Source organism: Tenrec ecaudatus, chromosome 10 (assembly GCF_050624435.1).
Source record: "Tenrec ecaudatus isolate mTenEca1 chromosome 10, mTenEca1.hap1, whole genome shotgun sequence".
Taxonomy (NCBI): domain Eukaryota; kingdom Metazoa; phylum Chordata; class Mammalia; order Afrosoricida; family Tenrecidae; genus Tenrec; species Tenrec ecaudatus.
The window spans coordinates 19395418-19414459 of record NC_134539.1 but is presented as its reverse complement, the minus strand read 5'-3'; the positions used below and the strand labels follow the sequence as shown (position 1 = coordinate 19414459).

Sequence of the window (19042 nt, the reverse complement as noted above, 5' to 3'; positions counted from 1 at the left end):
ACCCATTTTTTGATGCCAACACTTAACATCACACTAACTGCTTGGCCAGCAGGATGGTCTGGCTCTAACATCAGAACCTCCTGGTTCCCTGTGACAGGAACGCAGTTAGGATTCCCAGGGCACATCTTTCCATTTCTGTTGCTGTGAGGCTACATCTGTTTTCAATAGCACACAATTTCCGTTGTGCTATTGACAGATAACAGATAAGATATGCCCCAGGAGACCACAGCCAAGCCACTGTCTGGAACCAGTTTTTATTTTAAAGCCCGACCTCCAACATTGTCAGCCCGTGATTAGTTCGCCCGCCAAAATTGAGCACTCCCCTTCCTGGCCAGGCTCAGTGGCATCTCAGTTTTCCTGCTTTCCACTTTGTCTTTTAGATCAGAAGGGTCCCAGGCATTAGAAACCATACAGTTCTGTCGATTTGTGTGTTGAAACCAACTATTATTTGTGCTAAGCAAGAGGAATAGAGCTGTAAAGGTCTTTCCTTCATTTATGAAGGCTCAATGGCTTCTACTTTCTGAATAAGTTGACTTTTCTTCTGCATGGAAGGTATCTTCAGAGTTTGTTGTATGTTTACTTGAGGACTAGAAAGAGGGTGGTCCCAGATAACCAGGGAAAGAGACTCCATAAGAGCAGATGGTTGGTTTTAGGGTAGATTGGCAGGGTTTCAGTCTGATAGAGCAATGGTTAAAGTGCCTGGCTGCTAACCTAAAGGTTGGTGGTTCAAATCCACCAGGACAAAAGACCTGACAACCTGCTTCTATAAAGATCCCTCGGGGACCCAATGGGGCAGTTCTACTGTCTCAGAGGATGCTATTCATAATTTGCTAATATTTACACGGCCAGATACCTTTGTTAGAACTCAGGTAACCATCTTTGTGTTGTTCTCTGCTTTCAGCCAAGATCCGTCTGCCATGAGCATCTATGTCCTTTGTTCCATGTCCTCTTCTGAGTTGAATTTCTAGCTGCTTCTATCATTGCACTGCTGCAATCATTTTGAATTATCTTCAGCAAAATTTCACTTGCATGCAATATCAACAATACTATTCAATAATGTCCCTTTTGGGGGGTTGTCTGTCTTTGGAATAAGCAAAATAATGGTTCTCTTCTGGTTGGTTGGCCAACGATGCCATTCAGAGTTCTTGGTTTGCGAGAGAATCCCCTCCAGAGCCGCATTCATTTGTGGAAACATTCCCATCAGTATCAATGGGGAGATAGTATTCCATACTATGAAATACTACTCACTAAGGAAAACGGACAAATAGTGGGTGTAGGCAACCTTTGAGGTGACCCTCAAGAAAGCTGTGCTATGTGAAAAGGGCCCGTCTCAAAAGCTGCACACATACAGCATGATCCATGTAAATAGCGCTCATAAAATAATCATAGGGGTACAGAACCGATAATTCTCAGTGATTAGGCATGGGGGCAGAGAGGATAGAGATCAATATCAAGAGGTCACTCAAGGGAGCCTTGTGGTGATGGCACAGTTCAGTATCTGGAAGGTAGTGGTAGTTACATGAAGGTACACATGTGGCTAAATGGCATATAGCTGTACACCCACTAGCACTGTTAGCCTTTCTACTCTAGTGGCTTATGTGTTGCTATGATAGAAACAATGCCACCAGTATTGCAAATGGCAGACGGGTTACCCAGGATGGATAGGTTCCAACAGAACTTCCAGATGGTGACAGGGAAAGGAAAAAGCACCTGATCATCTACTTGTAAAATAATTGGCTAGAAATGAATTGCAGTGGAACATTAACTGAGATGGTACCCGAAGAGAAGGCCCTCAAAAGACAACTAGGCCAGAGCCCCTCCTCCAAGTAGAGTCAACTGTGATGAAGTGGATGGAGCAAAGTGCCCAGAACCTTGTCTGTGGACGTGGCACAGCTCAAAATGAGACGAGACAGCTGCACACATCCGTCTGTAATCAGAAGGTGAAATGTACGAATCATCTGAACGATAGGAAGCTCTCAAACATGAAATGAAATTCTAAAGGAGAGAGATTCATGGTGTTCTTCTGCCCCACTGCCATCGACCCAGAGCAGAATAGAGCTCCCTTGTACAGCTTCTGAGGCTGCCATGTACTGAGGTCTGAAAAAGGATGCTGGGGGGCAAACAAAGAGACAAGAAAATCCATCTTGATTCTTTCTCTACCCTTTGGCACTAGCTTTGTGCACCAAAAATGAACACACATAAAATATTTCATTCTGTGGGTCAGGGAGGAAAAAAGAGGAGCTGATACCAAGGGCTCAAGTAGAAAGAAGATGTTTTGAAAATGATGACGTATAGATTGTTATAAGAGTTTTAGAAGCCCCCATTGAAATGATTTATTAAAAAAACAAACTCGTATATCAGACCTTAAATTCTGAACTCCCGGTTTTGAGAAGGCTGTGGACAACCGTGGAAGCCCCAAATCTATGTTCAGGGTTAGCCGTAAGGATTAAGGCCCGGGCGCATACCCTCCCATCAGAGTCCAGGAGTGTGAGCAGCATTGAAGTCAATGTGGGCTGATGTCAGGAAATTAAAATGTAACATCTTTTCATGTGATCCTTTTGATCCATTTTAAATTTGTTTCAGGTTTTAATAGTTTCTGCTTTATTTTTGATGGAGGATTTCCTCTGTGTTCTCATTGGTTTGGAGGACTTTTTTGCGGGGAGGGGGGTGGAGGGTTTATATGATTTTCTTTATGTGAAATTGAGGCTAGGCAAATCTATAGAGACTGTAACTGGTAACTGTTCTAATAATCACCCAGGGTCAAGGCAGAGGAGGTGGGGGAAATGGGGAGCTGACAACAAGTACAAGAAGAATATGTTCTTAAATGGGTTGTGATGGTGATCACACAACTCTTCTTAATATTACTGAACGATTACATTGTATGATATGTTGATCATATGCTAATGAAACTATTTTTAAAAAATATTTCATTTTGAATTGACAACAATTCACTTGGATATTTTTTTCTGGTCTGCATTGGACATCAGAGCTTATTAATAGTTCTTAATATACAGAAGGAGACAGTGGTTATGTATTTGGCTGCTGACTTAGCCACCAGCAGCTTGGGGGCAAAGGGAGGTGGCAGTTGGCTCTATAAACATCTGGAGCCACTCAACTCTGTTCTTTGTGTCTCTACATTTGTAATCTCGTAGGTCTCCATCACTTGGAATCAACTGAACAGCAATGTGTTTGGAGTGTGTGTGTGTGTGTGTGTGTGTGTGTGTGTGTGTGTGTGTGTGTGTGTGTAAGCTATTTTTTCAGTGCAGGGGGAAAAGTTTCCCCAACATCTGCTGAAACCCTACAGCCTGTCTCTCCGTGGCCCTAGACAAACTGTGCAAAACCTCCATCAGCCTCCATGTCCTGTGTATTAAAAGGGTGGGAGGCTGGTCATTAGTGTGAAGAGTCAACACAGCATGGCATACAAGGCCTTCAATAAACGTGACCCATCGTTACTGGAATCTGCTTGATTGGCAGCAAATTGTGCCCAGCACCGGCACCTGTAGGACTTTTCTTTGAGAACGCCTCCTCTTCGTCAGGCTTTCCTGTTACAGAAGCCAGTCCTGACACGATCGCCAGATGCGCTGGGGGCTCTTTCCCGGTCTCGTGAAGCGTGCGTGACTAGTACCAGACCACCGCCAACAGATTGTATTTGATTGGCAAATCAAAACGGTTCATTAGCAACTGTGAGGATTGTTCAAACTGTACAACGAAGTATATTAGCCACATCTGGATTTTTCCAAGGGAGAGAGAGGACGGTGCCATTGGGTTGTTCATCTCTAAATTAAATGAATTAGTACTGATGCTGAACAAGCAAGCACGGAAATGGCCTGAGGCCCTAACAGTCCTTTTAAGGTCTCTGAGGAGTGGGTTTAAATAATCTTCTTTACTCCTAATGGAGTCAAGGGCAGCTGAGTTTTCATACGTAAACACAGGCCCCTCCCTGCCTGGTGGATGCCCTCTGCACATACCCTCGGTAGATCCACTGCTGCAGACCGTGAAGTCGCCACGAACACACACCTATACAACTTAACAATTCTGGGAGAAGCACTTAAATTCCTCTTTCAAGATATGTGTGCATGTCCCAGTAGGGTGAATGAGACACTTCTTTGGCATGCAGAAAGGAACTTATAGGGCTTCTATTTGTTTCTGTCTTTAAAGAAGGAGGAGGAAGAAATTACCCATGTGTACTTGGTAGTTGACAGAATAAATGTTAGATCGCTAGCCACACACACACATGCATTTTGAAGCCCCCCTTGTATTCGTACATGCATGTGTGTGCATGTGGGGTGGTGAGGAGTCAAGAATTGACTCAAAGGCTCCCCACAGCATAAACAGTATATCTTGTTCACAGTGGTTTGAGTATATATATATAGAGTGTTAGATTTCAACTTGTTGTCCTCAGGCCTGAATCTTAAAGTTACCCCTTTGGGTAATTGACTATTCCCAAACTGCATATCCCGAGTCTCAATTCTGATCCCTTGGACGATGCCTCATCCCCTGTTACCAGTTGCCACACTCACCTGTGGAAACTCTTCTCCAAGTTGTGAGGGAACCTTCTGTTACTCTTCATCCAAAGTGTGCCAGGCAGCTAGTCCCCGGTGTTTCCTGGAGTTGAGGCTGGCCATGTTCAGGGGCCATCCTGCTACAACCCCGGCTTTCCAGGTGCAGAGAATTTCCGGTCCCAAGTGCCCCCTGGAGAAAGAACAGGTGCCCCAGTAATGGAACTCACCTCAAGGCTGTGGTTCTTCTGATCCAGTTATGCCCATTCTTCTGCTCTGAGGAAACACTCTACCATGTGGCAGATCGAGGAGAAACCCCTAGAGGTTCAGTGAGATGGGGGGGGGGGGTCCTTTTGATTTAGGCCTGGGGCCTGGGTTCTGCCTGCCCGGAATCTTCCAGCCACTAAGGTATATGATGCACGAAAGCCGCCCTAACCTTGTCACCCTGCATCCTCAGACGTGCTGAGTCATGGGCCACGTTGAGGTCATATAAGCTGTTGTGTCATCTTCTCTCATTGCTGCCAACAGGGGCGATGTGCTTCCTTAGCCACCTCTGATGTCCTACACAAATCACCTCTTAGTCACCTCATTAATGGGCTTTTCCCACATTTCCAAGAAGCTACCTCATTCCCTAATTCATTTCACTGCGGTAGGCACCCAGACCTTGGGAATGGATTGGTATGCTTCCTGACCCACAGAACAAGTCAAGTCAAGTGCCTTTGGACAAGAGGCTGGCTTGTAGAATGGGATACCCTTTGGGCATTTTTCTATTCCAAAGGAGCTTTGACCCTTCCTTCTGCAATTTGCAGGTGGGGATGCCTGAATGATTATGACAGATCAGAATAAGCCAGGAGCATGTTGGCCCAATAGTGTGAGTGTTTGGGGAGAGTGTGTGTGACCTGTTGATCTCAGTGCAAAATCACATGAAAACAAAAGAGGAAGGGACCATTTAAGGACTTGTGAATGATGTAGAGAGCTAAAACTGCTTTCTGAATGAGCTTTGTTCTATTACCGGTGGGGGCACTTTCAAAATACCTGTCTGGTGGTGGTGGTGGTGGTGGTGGTGGTGGTGGTGGTGGTGGTGGTGGTGGTGGTGGTGGTGGTGGTAGGTGTCATTGAGTCAGTGCTCAAGTAAACACCAAAATTCCCATCTTGAATCTGCATTCCACCTGGAAGAACAACAGGTACGGGTGGTGCCCTTTGAGCCGCTCAGTTTAAGTGCAGTTACCACATGGATGGCGTGGATTAATCAGGGAGAAACCAGGTCAAACTTTTCAAATGTTGGAGTTACAGAATACTTTCTTTTAAATCTTTTTTTTTTTCATCTTAGCCTTCATCACCCCAGAGCTGTTCTGTTTCCTGGATCTAAGGAGAGGGCTGAGCTCGCACGCCTTGGCCAACAGCAGCCTTTTCCTGATGTTGGCGTTGTCCGTCATCCCATCCAGTTGGCTCTGGCTCCTAAGGATCCTTGGTCCGGCAAAACCAAACACCACCCGGTTCTGAGCCTTCCTCACATTCACTGCGACATTTGAGCCCATTGTTGCAGCCACCGTGTCCATTCATCTACCGAGCCTCTTCCTCTTTTTCACTGTCTCTCTAGTTGACTAAGCCTGATGTCCTTCAAGACCACAGGCTGGTCTCTCCTGATAACACATCCAAAGTCTCGGACACCAAGGGCACCATCCTTGCTGGCTGGACGGATGCGGCTGATGTTCTCACAGGCTGTGGTCCTCTCGGTATGCTTTGGCAACACCATCGTTCAAATGCACTGCTTCTTCTTTGTCCATTGTCCAACTTCACATGCAGAAGAGGTGATTGAGGATACCAGAGCTTAGGTCACTTAAGTCCTCAAAGTAACATCCTTGCTTTTCAACACTTCAAAGCCTTCAACCTTTCTCATGAAGTCTCCTAAATGGCTCTTAAGAGTTACTGTCGAGGCTGAGCTGGCTTAGCCGATCTTTTCTAGAGCTGGCACGGCCTTTGGGATTGGACTTTCTAATGAACATCCCACCCACTCACCCCACAGGATGTTTCGATGTGTTGAATATCAAGGCTACAGAAAAGCCAAGTAGGTAACAAGACTGCCAAGATTTTAACCCAGCAGGCCCCGTTCTTTCTGTTGTTTTGTTGTGCTATTTTGCTTGTTTGAACTTTAAGAAGTTGTCTTCTGTAATAGCTCAGGAACTAGAGTAAACCTGCCTTATCTTCAGAGGCTCTGAACATAAGTGGGCAGCACCAAGAGCAAACCCAGTGCCCAGACAGCTCACTTGCCACCGTGTGACCAAACAACGCAATGGCTAGAGGTACTGTGGAGCAGCCACAGAGCCGCAGATGCTCAGAGCATCTCTTGAAGTTTGCACTGGTTGCATTCGATGTGACTATGATTGTTAGCTGCCCTCTAGTCGCACCTGGGTCCTGGCGACCCCAGGCACCCTGAGAAAACCCTGCCTGGGCCTCAACCAGCCCCAGCCTCGTGACTGAGTGTAGATTGGACAGTGTGAGCCACGAGGTTTTCTTCGGCTGTTTGGCTGAAGTAGAGTGCCAGGCCTTCTTTCTATTTTGTCTTCATCTGGGAGACATCATGCAAACCCATTCAGCTTCATAAATCCCCACTGGCGGACAGGTGTGGTGTGCATGCAGTGCACGTGCCAGCAAGCAGAGCTAGATCTCCCACAGGGAAGGCAAGGGGTCTGCCCGGCACCTTCAAGGCCTTCCCACCCCCAGGGTAATGAAGAGCCCTTCAAAATGGAACTCCTGGTGTACTGGATCACCACAGCACAAAGGCTGCTCCCGGATTCTTGGAAGGAGAGGCTACGTTGAGTGAGGGACAGACTGGTCGTTAGATGCCAGTGAGTCCCTGTAAATGGGCCATCACCACCCTGTGTCACACTTGTCTTTGGCAGCAGGGCTGCAGAAAAGGGAAGTGAATGAATGCTTTTAATGGCTTCCACTGTGGCATGTGTGCAAGTGTGTGTGTGTGTGTGTGTGTGTGTGTGTGTGTCTAAATTCACATGTTTTGGCCCGATGTATATTCATGTCTTGCAAATCACCTTGGGAAGTAACCGAGTGGGGTCAAATCTGGCTGCCACTCAACCAGGGGACATTCTGCAAAGGCCCTCGGGCCTTCTCTGCTGTCCATGCACACGGCATGTCCCTGCCACTTACCGCGTCTTATAATCAATCCCCTCACTGACCAGGGAAAGGGAAAGGCCGGGGGAGGCGGGTAGCGGGCAGTTGTTCTTCACAAAACCAGGTCTGGATTTTGTTTTCCTTTCCTCAAGTGACGATTGCACATTTGTGTCTGAGAACACAAACACAGCGTTGCTGACTGGGGTAGAACAGACAGGGATCACGGTAGGATCTAGACGGACTCCCAGTTAGCCACGAGGTGTAAATTTGCTAACGGAGAAGGCAGGTTCTGACAGTCCCTCTCGATGGATGTCCGAAGGCTGTGCTGGCCACACTGGATCATTTCCCTGGGGGGTGGTTCTGTAGACGCTGGGGCCATTTGTTGAGCTGTCTCACGTGGAAAGGAGGGAAAATGAAAGGGCCTGCCCAAGAGGAAAGAAGCCGGAATAGTCAGTACATGCCAGTGCAGAAAAAAAGAGATACAAGGGCAATTTTGAGCCCCTTCCAGTCCCCCAGCAGGTGTTTGTGAACTGGCATCAGGAAGGGGCCCTGGTGATGCCGTGAGTTAAGCATCAGTGGTTGGAATCCACCAGCTGGCCCATGGGAGACAGGTGCAGTAGTCTGCTTCTGTAAAGAGGTACAGCCGTGGAAGCCTCCAGGGCTGCTGGACACTGTCCCTGTGTCAGAATAGACTTGACAGCGGTGGCTTCAGGGCATCAGGAAAAGCCCCCAAATCAGAGGTTTGGGGCAAATTTGGGGATCCCTGCCAGCTCTGCTCAGAAATAACCCCCCACTCAGAGCACTCCGGTCAGCCTGAGGCTTACAGCTTCTTAAAGGAACTGTGAACGTGTCTGAAACCAGAAGAGAAATGACTTCACAAAGGGACCTAGCTGTCGCAGCGGTTAAGTGCCCAGCTGCTAAGGGAGAGAGCCGCAGTTCCAGCCCATAGCTGCTCTGTAGAAGAAAGAGGAAGGATCTGTTGCTGCAAGGACTTACAAGCACCTCGGAAACCATACAGGGCCGTTCTGCTCTGCCCTCGAGGGTCTCAGGACACAGGAACTGACTCAGCGGCACATGACCTTGACTGAGAAACAAAGATGAAATGATCCAGGCAACAGCAAGTCCACTGCAGCTCATGGCGATCGTGGGTGGGTCAGGATAGCATTGTGCACCGTCGGCCGGGTTGTAGTGGCTGATGTTTCAGAGGTGGATTCTCCAGCCTTTCTGTGGAGGTTTGGGGGTGCTCCCATATACTCTCAGACCTCTAACCTTTCCTAACTGTTGGTACCACTCAGGGACTCTAAAAAGGTATGCATGAGAGTCAAAATTATTGCATGTTTAATTCATGAAATCACGGCAAAATATTTAACATCAGCTTCATTAAGTAGTAAATTTAATATGGTTTTTTTTTAATATGCTGATCTTACATGTGAAAACAAAGCGTGGATTCTGTTTCTGGCTTTCCAAGATTCCTGAGACCGAATGGGGATTGCTGAGAAACCAGTCGCAGCCCATCATGATGGAGTAGTAGATAAGCGAATCACTTAACAGTTAGAGGCTCAAGCAGCCTTTCGCTTCGCTTACTGCAGCCACCTAGATTGGCTGTGGGCTGGGGGGTGCACATCTTAATGTGTTTTGTATGGTGCGTGTGGAAATGACCTAAAAAGAAAAGACAGCCGAGAGCCGAAGCGGAGCATCTTAAATTGCTCTGCCTCCGTCTCCTCTTCTCCCTCTGCGTGATGAATCCCGGGCACGCAGGTCCACTTAGCGTCTAGTGGGAATGACCGGATGGCGAGAGAGGAAGGAAGGTTCCGGCTTCGTCTTGCCGTGTGCACCTGGAGTTGAAAGGCAGCGGTCTGAACAGAGGGAAGTGTGTGTGGGAAGGAGCTTACCACCAAGGCACTTAGTCTTTGGGGCTGGCAGCTCAGCGGGCGCTGCCCGGTTCCTGGGCAGAAGCAGGCTTTGTATGGAGCTGAGGCGTTTGTGCGCTCCGGCTGGGTCTCGTTGGTAGACCCCCAGGGTGCCCTCATCTGAGCTGTGTTCTCTCCCCAGAGCAGACCAGGGTCCTCATGTGCCCCTGGGGTCTAGTCAACGTTTCCCTGGCAGGGATTTCCATGTCACTGGAGGTGGTGGGAGTGGAAGAGGGATTGGATCCTCTGAATTCCCTGAATGATGATCCTCCCTTACGAACCATCATACCTCTTCAGGCTAATAGGGTTTTGGGGGTGGGGGGGGGGCTTTTTGTTTTTTGGCCACTTGGGCAACTATGAAAACTTAATTTCTCCAAAAAGATGTGGAAAATGACTCCTCCTTAGAGTCCCATCCTCAACAATATCCATAATAACAGTTTGGTGTGATTCTTGCAGACATTTTTTTTCCAATACTAAAGTACCATTCATTTATGAAATGAGATAACAATATATCAGAGTTTTTTAAATGCTTAAATATTTGTCTGTACATGCTGACTTTCCTCCTGCTTGTACATGGCTGGCATTCCACAGGTGACTGAGACAGGTGCTTCTCTTGGCTTCTATGGCTGAGCAGAGAGGTCAGCCACTCACCTGTGACCTTTCAAAAAAACGGTATCAGGTGCTTAACTAAGTCATTAGATGTTGGCCGGGAATGTATGCCCTCAGTCCTGTTTGCTTAATCTAATTAGGAAGAGATAAAGCCAGATCATTCCCTATACTAATATTTGTTATTAAGTATAAAATCTACTGTAATTCACCGTTTATTTATTTCTCTGTCTTTTGTTTTTGCCTCTTCCTCTTCTGCAGTCATCTACAACCAGGGACAAGGATGAGCAGGCTCTACCGGTAGGAAGCAGTGGCCCTGTTTGTCCCTGTCCATGTCCGTGTGCCTGTGGAGAGGAGAGAGATGGGGGCGGGGGGGCTCATGTGAACAGATCATTCTCTCCCTTGGAATAGTCCCATGGTTTCACCTGCTGCTGTGTCTTTATTTTCTGTCCTACTCTCAGTGATGACTGAATTCAGAGGTTTGTTGAAAAATTATTTGGGGGATGAGATTCCCAGAAATTTGAATTGCCCCTTCCATTTGACAAAATTTTACATTTACATAGTTTATATCTATATTCGAAGGAGCCCTGGTGATGTAGTGAGTTACGTCCTGGGCTGTTAACCATGAGACTGGCCGTTGAAACCACTGCTAGCTGCTCTGGGGGAGGAAGCTGAGGCCTCCTGCCCTGGAAAGATGCTCAGTCTCAGAGTCCCACAGGAGCAGCTCTACTCTGTCCCACAAGGTTGCCATGAGTCAGAATAGACTTGAGGGCAGTGGGTGAATATATATTTCATTTTTAATAATATCTATTTAATATCTTTTACATGAAAGGAAAAATATATACTGTATATACTCAAGTATAAATTGAGTTTTTCAACACATTTTAATGTCGTTTTTGTGATGGCGGATATTTGGGTCGACTTATACTCGAGTATATATGGTATATAAGAATTTGTTGTTTTCATCAAAGAAAACCCATGGTATTCAGAATTCTCATTCCTTTTACTTTTGTGCATATTCTAGGGTCCCCAATTAAATTATCAATGCTAGACAATCAATTCCTACATTTAAAATTAATTTGGAAAAAATTCATAGACGAAGATATTTCTGAATTGCATTCCAAGGGACTTTGTGGTGATATTTGGGGCCATTGTGGGGTCTGCTGCATGGTATCTATTTCCTCCATGTAACTGCATGCACATACCTGTTGGTTAGACATTTCTTTTGGTCCCTTCAAAAGAAATATTGCATGAGCCCTATATAGTCAATCTATATTTATAGTGCCTCCAAGAAATCCAAGTGGGTTTTTGTGAAGGACAGGACAAGTTTCAAGTTCTTCTATAGATATAAGCCTATTTTAATAAAGATCTTCACAGCAGAGTTCTTCCAATTTCCCAGAATAAGGACCATACTAAGAGTGATTATGACAAATTATCAACAGTAAACACAGTGTTCAGTTCACATCCAATTAACACATCACATTCTATGTTGTGCGGTGTGGCAAGAGAATGACTTGCAGCATTCTTGTGTTCAGCCATTAAATTGCAGTTTCATTTAAGCTCTATTCAAGCCCCTAACCTCTCCCTTTCAGATTCTCCCAACAATAATTATCTGAGTCCTCTACAACCAAGTAGCACAATGCATCAAAATGATAGAAAATTTAAGTCTCCAAGGACTAGTCATGAAAATACTCATGGGCCCTCAGACTTTGTCTTAAAATGCTCTAAACAAGGACTCATAATTATTAAGAGCCCATGTGCTGTACCAGATTCAGTATCAAGGTAGGGGGACAGAACCATTCCCTTCCGTTGGGAATCCCTTAGTTTGATTCCCCATTGAAACACCATCCATCCTTTCTGATTCTTTTGGATTGGGACTGTGCTTTCTAGCGAAGTAACAACGGTTATAGAAAGTCAGATTCCTTTCTGAGATTTTATCCAAACTTCAGGGTCACTTTGAGTGTCGTGTTTGGCTGCAAACATATGGACCATGATTGTTAGTAAGTGTTCTAAGGAAAACAGGGACCCGTGTGCAATAGTTTAAGACATTGTCCAAGTTAGCCAGATGTCTTTGAGGTTAAGATGTACAGTAGTCAAATACATACCCTGGGTCTCCAACACGGTTAGTCAAAGGTGTTGCACTTCCAAGAGTCCTTGAGAGGACTTTTCTTGGCAGCCCTCTTTTAGGACTGGAGCGTGATCGCATCTTTTGGAAAACCCTCTAATGTCGAGAGTCAGAAGACTTTGTGGAAGCGACCATTTTATTTTTACCTCTCCCCAGAAAAATTTCATGTCAAGATTTTGGACCAAAAGTTCAATAATAAATGAATTCCCTTACGTGACATGACCTCTTTTCCTCCTAAATCTGCCCGCTTCTAAAGCTCGACTCCTTTACAGCATCTCTTCCTCTGAGAAACCAAGAGCACAAAATCAACCAAATAGGGAAAGAAGTCCCTATTTAGGATTTTTTAAATCTGTCCAAAAAATGGAGATTGGGAATTTGTTTTTGTTTTGGATTTGAAAAACGCTGGTTCACTAGTGTGTTGGATCATGTGACAGCAATAAGTGGCCACCAGACGAGATCAGGAACTTATCTGGAATGCACTTTCTCCCCCTTCCTGACAACTAACAGCATCTCTGTCTACTTTTTCTGCTCAGACTAAGCCACGTCTCCAGCGAGGTGGAAGCTCTGCCTCTCTCCACAACAGTCTTATGAGGAATAGCATCTTCCAGCTCATGATACATACCCTGGACCCACTCGCTGAAGGTAAAACTCGGGCTTGGGCTGGGTTGCTGGTCTGGAAGGACAGAGGACATAAGAAGGGCATCTTTCCACATAACACATGTCTATGCTGTTGTCACTCATGGCTGCCAGTGGAAGTGCTGGCCTGACCTGCTCTGTCTACACTGGCTCAGTTCACCACAGGGATTTGGGGACCAGGAATAGGATCGGGGCTCCATGTGTCCATTCTGTCTTTTGATGCCTTCAACAAGTAGAGTTGGTGGTGAAGCAGAAGAGACAAAAAGGGCTCCCGCCCTTCCAGCTAGAGTAGCGGCTCTTTTATCATCCTTCTTGAGTTTCCAAATGATTCTGTACTGGGGAGGTAGGGGACGGATGGACAGATAAAAGGAGGAGCTGATACCAAGGGCTCAAGTAGAAAGAAAAAGTTTCGGAAATGTTGATAGCAACCTAGGTTCAAGTGTGCTCAATACAATTGAATGATGGATGGTTGTAAGATTTGTAAAAGCTTCCCCAAAACATGATTGATTAAATAAATGAGTAAAATTGGGGGGAAACTTCATAAATGTAACAAAAAGGAGCTAGATAAATAAACAAAGTTCAGCTCAAAAGAAAAAAAATAAGCTGTATGTGAAGCTGAGTTATACACCTTAAAAAAGACAGGATAAATGAAAATGTTTTGAAAATGATGGTGGCAACATATGTACAAGTGTGCTTGATATAATTGAGGTACGGGCCGCTATAAGAGCTGTAAGAGCCCCAATAAAATGAGAGAGAGGGAAGAATTCCGTGACTTAGAGAAGCGGCAACAGAAGTTAGTTTGAAAAATCCTATTCACTGCCATGCGTTGATATTGTATTGCCTCTGCAACCTCTGGAGCAGGTCCCAGCTTACATTCTCCTCATGTCATGGAATGTTCTGCCTCCCACACCGATCCCCGGTGCATCTGCCTCCACTGCCAGCTCTGTTCCAAGTCCTCACCGTCACGTACTTGGACTCCGGCAGCAGCTTCCTAACTGGTCTGCCCACTTCTTATGTGGCCCCCTATCCATCTTTTGCACATAGCAGCCCACAGAACTGTCTTAAAAGTAAATCAGATTAGTCACTCCTACTTAGAACTTTCTGCGCCTTCCCATGGCTCGTAGGATGATGACGCACTGTGGTCTATAGGATCTGACGCCTGTGTCTTGCTCCAGGTTCAAGCGGTTGAACCTGGAGGGCCTTGGGGTCCTTGAAGCGGATACCTTTTCAACGTCGGGCTGTTCCATCCGCCTGCAACAGGTTTTCTTTTACCCCATGTCCCCTGCTTTCCTCCCACCTACTCTTCAACACGCTCTCTAAGTGACACTTCTTGACTGCCAGTAAAAGGCAGAGCTCCCGAGGCCGCATCTGATTTTTTCTTTAAAATTCCAAGTACTGTGATGACTCATGTGAAGTCCCTGTCCCCCAGCATGCGGTAAGCCCCTCAGGGACAGGGACACTATTCTGCTCTCTAGCTGGCACACAGTAGCTAAGGCTCAGAAAGACCAAACAACTTTATCCAACTCACGTATGACCTCGAATACACACAGGTTTTTAAATGATAGGGGAATTGTATCTGCATTATCCTGATAGCTGCACATTCTCAAAGCCTTCACATCCACCACAGGATTAAAACTAGAGGCGAATAGTTTTGAGCCATCGCCCCCTCCCCCTGTTGACCTGGAAAGCCAGGTGAAAGGAGAAAGGGATGCTCTTCCCTGCTCCAGCTCGGTTATGGATAGGTAACAAGAGATGGTTTGCATTGTTAATTTATTATTTTTAATTGTTAATTAGATGAAGGCTTACAGAGCCAATGTTTATTAGATTTTTTTTTGTTTTTTGGTTGTTTGGGTTTTATTACAAGGCAGTTTGGGGCAGCAATTATGAGGACAGACTGAAGAGTCAGGCGCTCTGGGTCCAAATTCGAGCTCTGCGTTCATTCACTGTGTGACCTTGGGGGAGTTACATAACCTCTCTGTACCTCAACTTCCTCCTCCATCAAGAGAGATCATAATATAGAATGATTTCTACATCACAAGATTGTGGCAAGAGTCCATGGAATGAATACATGCATATATAAAGCACTGCATGTTACATAATACTATCTTCAGGTTGGAAGTATAGACAGAGATTTGAAGTTACCCTTTCATTCTTTTGAAAAAACATGCAGTACTTGCTTTTCAAAACTTAAAAATATTCAAAAGGCTAGGATGAAAAATGCCTCCACCCTCCATCAACATCCCCAATTCTTTCTTGCCCTCCATTTCTCCCCAGAGAAAACCAAGGTTACTGATTTCTCAAGGATTGTTCCAGGGATGTGCTATATGCAGATACAGCTGTGTGTGTGTGTGTGTGTGTGTGTGTGAGAGAGAGAGAGAGAGAGAGAGAGAGAGAGAGAGAGAGAGAGAGAGAGAGAGAGAGAGAGAGAGAGAGAGCTCAACCACCTACATTTCTGGTAGGGTTTTGTGCTTGATGTTTCGGATGGTCTCTTTTATCTTTTGTTCCTGTGAGATGAGATAGGAGCAGGGGAATCTGGCTTGTCTGCAGCTCGGAGTGGGGCCATCAGTGATTTTCCGGAACACCTGGCACTTGTGGCACCGTCTGCTGCAATTAAACTGTTTGTTCCCGCGCTGTCGGGAGATGCGCCTTCCAAATCCGGGTGCCCGCCCTCAAGGTCAAACCTCTGGCTGAAAGTCGCCAGGGCTCCAGTGGTGGGAATCTGTGGGAACGCTACCAAGAGCCTTAATGAGCTCTAGATTCGGGAGATTAGATGCTATGGGAAGCACTGGAGGGCCGTGAAACAAAACAGCTCCGCAGCACACAGCCAAGAGTGGACCGGCATTTTTCCCAAAAATTTCCCACTCATTTTCCATCTCAAAAGCTCACTTTGGGCTTACTTGAACTTCAACAGTGGCTTACATTTGCCCCTGCCAAACAGGTGCTCCTTGCGTCCCAGTCTAAAGAAACAGCCTGCACACAGCAGGGGACCCTGAGGGCGGTGGGGCGGGCCACTGGTGGCCCAGGTGTTCACTGAGCTGGGTGCAATGTCTGTCCCTCATGCCCCGAAGCCACCCATCAGAAAGGAAAGGACTCAGCTTCGTTTGGAAACTTGACTGGAATAAAGAGTTTGCTTCTTTTCTAAGAAAAGCCCGGGAGAAACTAGATTGATCAGTCTTTGAAATCGTAGCCTGGCTGCCAGAATGAGTTTTCCCAATAAATTCCGTGTCTCGTGGTGGTTTTAGCATTGTGTCTAATTCAGCTAGTCTCTTTGCCCTGGTCTACTTATTTGTAACCTGAAAGCGTGGCTCTTACTTATTAACTGGGCAGAAAAACTGCTGCTATCACTGTTAACACAACAGAGGTGAGGATGCGGAGGAAGCAGGCAATGGGTCCTTCTGCTGTACATCGAGTTGCTAGGAGTCGGAACCGACTTGACAACACTTAACACCACTACCACAGCGACACTTGTTGGGGAGCTACTTCAGGCCACACACCATGCTGACAGCGCTACATAAACCATCGCATGTAATTCTTACGTTAGCCCTCCTCCGTACTCTTCCAGGGACACAGAAGTGTCTCACCTCACCAAACCCATGACCCAAACCCAACCCACCATCATTGAATCATTTCTGACTCATAGTGACCCCAAAGAAAAAGGTAGAACTGCCCCCTGTGGGCAGTTTCTGAGACTGTGACTCTTTACTGGAGTCGAAAGCCTCATTCTTCTCCCAAGGAGCAGCTGGTGGTTTCAAACTGCTGGCCTTGAGGTTATCCACCCAACACATAGCCACTAACCACCGGGGCCCCCATCAAGGTGACACAGGAAATAACTGTCAAAACCAGAATTTGAACTCATCTCTGCCTGGCTCCAAGTCTGTTCTTAATTCTTGTGCTAGACTACCTCCTTAGGTCACCTTGATCCTGACCTCTTGTCCCTTGTCCTCCTGGTTCGGACAGCAGACTAAATCCCAGGATCCGCACCCATCCCTGGATAAGTTACAGATACATTCTGTGTGATGTGAATTTCTCACTTATCCCCCAAACTCTCCAGCTCAGCTCCTCCCACAAGGTGCAGTGCCCCCAGGGCATCTAGCTCTCAACTCTAGACTTTTGCTCCAGTTTTCTTCCTCCCCAGCACAGGGAATTCCAGATGGCTCTATTTATGTACTCCTAAGATGGGGTCATGATGATATCTTGATCATACGTGTGTGATTAGTATACTCACCTTTTAGGAGTTGATGTCTTCACCGTCAATGGGACAGGGATAGTTCCTCCATCGTACGTTTATCACTCGCTGCTGTTGAATCAATTTCACCTCATAGTGGTATTTATAGGAAGGACTCAAAGCTATGAGATTCCGGGAGCCCCTAATTAGGGCTTGGTGCCTGTAGGTGATTATTTTTCAGTTAGAATTAAGTTCGTGTAACAGCACCTAATTGTGGTGACTCACTTTACTTGAGTTCTATTTATCTTGTTTGACAAACACACTAGCAGTAAGCAGTCCAAGGCTGGGAGCACAGCTCTCTGCTGCCATTGAGAACGTGGTCTCCTCCTCCTCCTCCTCCTCCCCCTCCTCCTCTTCCTCCTCCTCCTCCTCATCATCATCATCTTTCTTTTGTGTTTGGTTGGTGTTTTACCATCCACTTCATGTGTCCATCATCCGCAACCTCACAGGATGATAAGCATTTCCCTCCTGCCCTCTCCCCCGTCTCATCTGTGTTCTGGCCAGGAAGGAAAGAGAAGACAGCAAGTCTGTCTTTTGATTTGTTTGTTTGCCCTGGATTCCCCCCGCCCCACTCAGAAAAACATTAGTGTTTGAAAGGCTATACTCAGTAGACTCCTACTTCCCTCACGTGGGCCAGAACAGGGCTATGTGGCTACCGTGAGTTCCCAAAGAGCCAAAAGGGGCACCCTGCCACCCCAGACAAAGGAGAGAACAGATGCCAGGAGGGCAGCCAGAGGGATCCTCACATACCATCATTCTCTCTGCTCACCAAGATCTGGGAGACTTCCTTCCCCAGAAGAACACATTGGCTGCATTCTGTGTTGTTTGTTGTCCTTTGTATCTTTGAGAGGACAAGACTTGGAGCAGGCATGGCTGTCTCCTCCGTGCCTGCCTTATAGAGGTCATTTGTGTTTGTTTGATGAGCCCTGGTCGTGTAGTGGTTATGCCTTGGGCTGCCAGCCACAAGATGGGCAATTTGAAAGGACTGGCAGCTCTGCAGGGAAAGCGAGGAGGCGTTGTGCTTCTGGAAGGAGTTACAGTCTTGGAAGCCCCGAGGGATAGTGCTACCCTGCCCTGTAGCATCAACAGGAGTTAGAACGGATTCGTTGGCAGGGAGTTTGGGGATTGGGGCTTTTAAAATGAGTTTATTTGATCATTTTTCTACTGCTGAAATGTATGTCTCCAGCTTTTCTTAACCCATGCCCTGACAAAGGCTCTTTGGTTCAGACCAACAGAGTCCTGTTTAATTAATTAGTGGTTGCCTGCCGTGAGTGCGTCTGATTTGGGCACTGTTGCATCTCCTGCCTTTGGGACAGCGCTGACATGAAGAAGGTGCTTGTTGAGCCCTTGCTGGGGGGTGACTCAGCCTCCCTCCTGGTCTGGAGTCACTGCCCCGATGGTGATGTTCAGTCTCCACCGCCTCGGGGAATTTTCCTGGCCACTTCTTTTCCCTCCAAACACTCTCTTCCATTCGCCTTCCCTCTCTGTCTTTGATGTACAGTCGGTTCTTCTGTGATAGTCTGTGTCTTCTGTGATATTCTGTGGCCCTAATTTTAGATGTCCAACAAATCACCGTCGCAGCTTATCTGTTCATTCACTTCACAAATTCCGCCACCTGTAAAAGCCTGTCAGCTACATAATTTGCTGTGAAAGTGAGGGAGTTTGGGATGAAAACTGCAAAAGAGGCAGCTCTCCCCTTGCTTTCTGTAGGTTCTAGGAAAACTGCTTGTTTAGTCGTTTCTTCTTCTGCTTCAGAAATTCAGCCTTCAGTTCCCTCTCCCTTACTGTCTAACCCAGGGGTCATCGGCAAATTCCTATCATCTGCATAATATCCTTCCCTTTTTTTCCAATTTTACTTCAGAGTCACGTGAATTTGCCAAAAGAGCCACATAGGGCTCTCGAGCTGCAGTTT

The 19042-nt window shown here is 46.4% G+C and overlaps 1 protein-coding gene across 2 annotated transcripts in view; it reads left to right on the top strand.

The window, feature by feature from the left end:
- SLC24A2 (solute carrier family 24 member 2) overlaps positions 1-19042 on the top strand; it is a 246081-nt gene that overhangs the window by 145961 nt on the left and 81078 nt on the right. For both annotated transcript variants that reach the window (XM_075558926.1, XM_075558925.1), the window contains exons 2-3: positions 10406-10444; positions 12803-12911. In XM_075558926.1, the coding sequence (XP_075415041.1) occupies positions 10406-10444; positions 12803-12911 (148 nt within the window). The remainder of the gene's footprint in view (positions 1-10405; positions 10445-12802; positions 12912-19042) is intronic.